The 5,398-nt window shown below is 42.9% G+C and overlaps 1 protein-coding gene across 3 annotated transcripts in view; it reads right to left on the bottom strand.

Moving 5' to 3' along the window:
• rfc4 (replication factor C (activator 1) 4) overlaps positions 1-5,398 on the bottom strand; it is a 43,013-nt gene that overhangs the window by 32,950 nt on the left and 4,665 nt on the right. For 2 of the 3 annotated variants that reach the window (XM_043702836.1, XM_043702834.1), the window contains exon 2: positions 5,044-5,169. In XM_043702836.1, coding sequence (XP_043558771.1) covers positions 5,044-5,169 — 126 coding nt within the window. Of the gene's footprint in view, positions 1-3,356; positions 3,436-5,043; positions 5,170-5,379; positions 5,393-5,398 lie in introns of those variants that run through there. The other variant, XM_043702833.1, reaches the window with a different exon arrangement.

Here is a 5,398-nt window from a genome sequence, read left to right as displayed (position 1 = left end):
CTTTGTTCAGCAACACTCCCTAGGACCTTACCATTAAGTGTATAAGTCCTGCTAAGATTTGCTTTCCCAAAATGCAGCTCCTCGCATTTATCTGAATTAAACTCCATCTGCCACTTCTCAGCCCATTGGCCTATCTGGTCCAGATCCTGTTGTAATCTGAGGTGACTTTCTTCGCTGTCCACTACACCTCCAATTTTAGTGCCATTTATTAGAACATATTTTTTCTTCTTCAAGCTGTGATAGGATAAAACAATGTCTTCTCTGCAAGCACTTACAATTACAGGATAATCTCAGCTCAGACAGAAGAGGTATAAATATCCTGAATTTTACACAATCAAACTATCCGTTTGGTAACTTTGTCCAGCAGAATGTTCAGAACAGTTTGGTCTGTGGTTGCCTCTGTCCTACACTGAGTGCATTAAACTGAAGATATCTGGTCACTAATGGAGTTACAAGTGGTCTCTAGGTGCCTCTGTGCTGGGAGGGAAAATCAGCCACGATTCATGCTACCTGTTTACTAGCCAGTGATGGAGGTCATGCAGACAGTCAGTGAGCATTGATGCATTGCACCGATACATACCCTCCACCCCAACTGGTGAATAGTGGTGGTTAATCTCTCACGTTAAAAATGACTATTTAAATCTGACAAATATTGGATGCATTACAAACTGTGCATCACAAACAGAAAAAAAAACACTTAGCACTGACACTGGGAAAGCAAAGTCACTGAAAAGAAAAAATAGAACAGATTAGACAGATTGCATTGAAGGTGAGGTCTCAATAATTAGGTTTGTTGGTGTGTCACATATTCTTCCGTGTAGTTTTTTTGAATGAAAATAGGAACAGAAGGTCTGCCAGGAAAAGATTCTTCAAACATCGAAAACAGGAGGAGTAAGCCATGCAGCCCTTCTGTTCCATCATTTGATATCCAACTCCGTACCCTGTTCTGTTTTTGCCTTGTACCATATGATGACTTCAGCCCTATGAGGTCTATCCAACTCCTTCTTGAAAATGTTTTAGCCTCCAACACTTTCCGTGGTAGTGAATTTTGCAAGCTCCCCACTCTCTGGGTGAATACATTTCTCCTCACCTCAGTCCGAAGTGGCCTACCCTCTATCCTTAAATTCCATGTTCCATTCAGCTGAGTGTGCTCAGTCATTCCAAAGTTCCGCACACAGCAATTAGAATCCCTATAGTGTGGAAACAGGCCCTTCAGCCCGACAAATCCACACCGACCCTCCAAAGAGTAACCCACGAGACCCAATCCCTACTTTGTTATCCTATATTTACCCCAACTAATGCAACTAACCTACGCACCCCTAACCTACACTATGGGCAATTTAGCATGGCCAATTCACCTAACCTGCACATACAGTCATAGAGATGCACAGCATGGAAACAGACACTTCTGTCCTACCTGTCCATTCCAACCAGATATCCCAACCCAATCTAGTCCCACCTGCCAGCACCCGGCCCATATCCCTCCAAACCCTTCCTATTCATATATCCAGCCAAATGCCTCTTAAATGTTGTAATTGTACCAGCCTCCACCACTTCCTCTGGCAGTTCGTTCCATACACGTACCATCCTGTGTGAGAAAAAGTTACCCCTTAGGTCTCTTTTATATCTTTCCCCTCTCACCCTAAACTTATGCCCTCCAGTTCTGGACTCCCCGACCCCAGGGAAAAGACTTTGCCTATTTATCCTATCCACGTTCCTCATAATTTTAGAAACCTCTATAAGGTCACCCCTCAGCCTCTGACACTCCAGGGAAAACAGCCCCAGCCTGTTCAGCCTCTCCCTGTAGCTCAAATCCTCCAACCCTAGCAACATCCTTGTAAATCTTTTCCAAACCCTTTCAAATTTCACAACATCTTTCCGATAGGAAGGAGACCAGAACTGCACACAATATTCCGAAGATGTAGACTGCAGGGAAATAGATGGTGACATCTTGCAAAATGTCCAGATTACAGAGGAGGAAGTGCTGGATGTCTTGAAACGCATAAAAGTGGATAAATCCCCAGGACCTGATTAGCTATACCCTAGAACACTGTGGGAAGCTAGAGAAGCGATTGCTGGGCCTCTTGCTGAGATATTTGTATCATCGATAGTCACAGGTAAGGTGCCGGAAGACTGGAGGTTGGCAAACGTGGTGCCACTGTATAAGGAGAGTGGTAACGACAAGCCAGGGAACTATAGACCAGTGAGCCTGACCTCAGTGGTGGGCAAGTTGTTGGAGGGATTCCTGAGGTACAGCACGTACATGTATTTGGAAAGGCAAGAACTGGTTAGGGCTAGTCAATATGGCTTTGTGCGTGGGAAATCATGTCTCACAAACTTTATTGAGTTGTTTGAGGAGGTAACAAAGAGGATTGATGAGGGCAGAGCGGTAGATGTGATCTATATGGACTTCAGTAAGGCATTCGACAATGTTCCCCATGGGAGACTGATTAGCAAGGTTAGATCTCACGGAATACTGGGAGACTGGATTGTCAGGTTGATTTCAGCACCGACCTCTGGTTCCACGAGTCACAGCTGTGTACAGACGCGAGAGGTCTACACAACCATGAAGAAAATTAGAGGGAATGCTGCTTTGACCGAGATCTGGTTCTGGATTCCAATCAACAGGAACATCTTTCCTGAATTTATTCTGTCTAGTTAGAATTTTATAGATTTCCACGAGATACCCCTCTCATTCTTCTAAACTCCAGTGAATACTGTCCTAACCAATCAAGTCTCTCCTCATAGTCAGACCTGCCATTCTAGGAATTAGTCTGGGAAACTTTCCTTCCATCGAGAGAACATCCTTCCACAGATAAGGAGACCAAAACTGCAGTTTTGTGCAGTTTCACCAATGCCCCATCCAATTGCAGCAAGATATCCCTGGTCGAATCCTCTCACTATGAAGGCCGACATACCATTTATCTTCTTCACCACCTGTCGGTCCTAGATGCTTACCTTCAGTGATTGGTGAACAAAGTCTCATTATATCTCCCACTTTCTCAATGTATCACCAATCAGATGATAACCTACTTTCATGTTTTTGTTATCAAAGTAGATAACCTCACATTTGTGCACATTATACTGCATCTGCCATACATTTACCCAGTCACTCAGTCTGTCCACATCACAGTAAAGCATCACCACATCCTCCTTACCGCTCCCCTCCAACCCTTTGTGTCATCTGCAAACTGGAGATATTACATTTAGTTTCCTCACAGATTTCACAATTTAATTCTGAAAGAACTGCAGTTTAGGAAGAGGAGCAGGAATATTTTTTTTAAATTGTGATACATCTATTTGAAAAGGTACTGAGCTGGGAATTAATAAGTATTTGCAGTAGACTGGACACTCACATCTGCTCCTTCGAGTGACTTTTTTAGCACAGCCACAACCTCCTCCTGAAAGGCCACTTCGGAGACACATTTTGGACGGCTGCAGGCAAAAGACAAGTAAGAAGACAGACTCGAGCAGAATCTCACTTCAAACACACAAATTTATTTGGTACGAATTGCATCCATCTATCAAATCACGAAAAGAAATTAATGAGTAATTCTCATGCATCGTGATGCAATCAAGGAAAAGACAAATATTTTCTTTTCAGGTGCGAAGCAATCAGTCATGTCTCAGCATTCCTTCTTTACTCACTTTACCTGATGAGAAGCTTCCACTATCCTTCGGAGAAACCCTCAGGGCAACTCATATTTAAGAGGCTAAGGAATCGCTCAGATCTTTGGGATATCATTTTGTGGGTGTACAGGATGTTGGTGAAGTATCTTCTGCAATACTGTGTGCAGTTCTGATCACCCTGTTATATTACAACTAGAGCGGGTTCAGAAAAGATTTACCAGGACTGGAGGGTTTGAGATTTAAAAACAGACTGGGACTTTTTTCACTTGAGTGTAGGAGGTTGAGGGGTAACCTTATGGAAGTTTATAAAATCAGGAGGGGAATAAATAAGGTGAATGACAAGGGGGCTTTTCCCTAGGGTAGAGAAGTTCAAAACTAGGGAACATAGAGGAGAAAGATTTAAAAAGGACACAGGGGCAACTTTTTTAAAGAGCGTGGTTCTTGTGTGGAATGAATTGCCAGAAGAAGTGATGGATGCAGATACACTCACAACATTTAAAAGATATTTGAATAAATTCATGAATAGGAAAGGTTTGGAGGGATATGGGCCAAGAGCAGACAGGTGGGACTAGTTTAGTTTAGGAACATGGTTGGACCAAAGGGTCTGTTTCCATGTTGTATCACTCTATGAATACTGAACAGACATTTTATTTCAGAGGACAGTGTTAATATAAATGAAATGCAGTTTTTGAAAAAGCAATCACAATTAATGTAATCAATTTTATAACATTGGCTATTATGAAGGTTTTCACAGTATAATTTTTGAAACCTACTCTTGTCCAAAATTTCCTAATTTTTATTATTCTCATATGAAATGTCAACTTCACATCATTCACATGTAAATGTTGATTTTAGTGCAGGATGCCTAAATGTCAACAAAAAACAAAATGACAGAAAGCATGCTTGTGCCCGTAATTCACACAACAGGTTCCCATGGTGACCACTATCAGAACCAGTTACTGAGCAGAAACCAAGCACCTTGATCTTCTTGTGCACACCTCTGGAACCTGCTTGAGCTTGGCATCTGACTGCTGGCAACCACCCCCCCACAGCTCCAACTTTCTGACCTACAGCAGCATGTGACCCAAGAGAGGGGCAAGTGAAAAAGAGAGTAATACCATGAGAGCCTTTATTACGGTCCTGAAGCAAAAGATTTCCAATGGTTTAGTACTTGGCATATTTTAGGAGACTAGGTAACAGCTAAGAACTGTGCTTTTAAGATCTCTACAAGCAGGGGAAGGTTCACCTCTGACTCTCTCTCATGGACAAAAAAAAAAGACAATCACCTCAAACTATAACAATTGATTGATTACAGACTCAGAAACACAGCCAGCATTTCTAATCACCCAGATAATCCTGAGAGAAAAGGACACATGGCACTACACAAAGCATCATCTGGAGTTAGTTTCTTACTATTTCTCCACCCATGGAACTGGTTTTTGCTTTTTGTTCTCTCCACTGGTTCCTGCTGCAGCTTTTTCTTTCGCTGGTTTTGAGCTGTTTACTCCAGGTCCTTTTAAAAAAGCTTGCATTTTCCACCTTCCAATACAAATTGCAAATATTAAACGTATTGAGGATTTTTTTTGGGGGGGGGGAATGAAAGTGATTCAGAGAGGACGGGGAGTGAGGGGGGAGTGTTCACCCGCGGACACACTGAGTGCGGGAATCTGAGCTGGAGCCGCCCCGCTGTGTTCACAGACACACTGCCTCCCCCTCGCACATCCACCCCGACCCTCCGCACTGCCACACCGTGTCTGTCTGTCTGTCT

Source organism: Chiloscyllium plagiosum, chromosome 13 (genome assembly GCF_004010195.1).
Source record: "Chiloscyllium plagiosum isolate BGI_BamShark_2017 chromosome 13, ASM401019v2, whole genome shotgun sequence".
NCBI classification, from domain to species: Eukaryota; Metazoa; Chordata; class Chondrichthyes; order Orectolobiformes; family Hemiscylliidae; genus Chiloscyllium; species Chiloscyllium plagiosum.
Note: the sequence above shows the minus strand (reverse complement) of the source record. Positions and strands in the feature narration are given on the sequence as shown.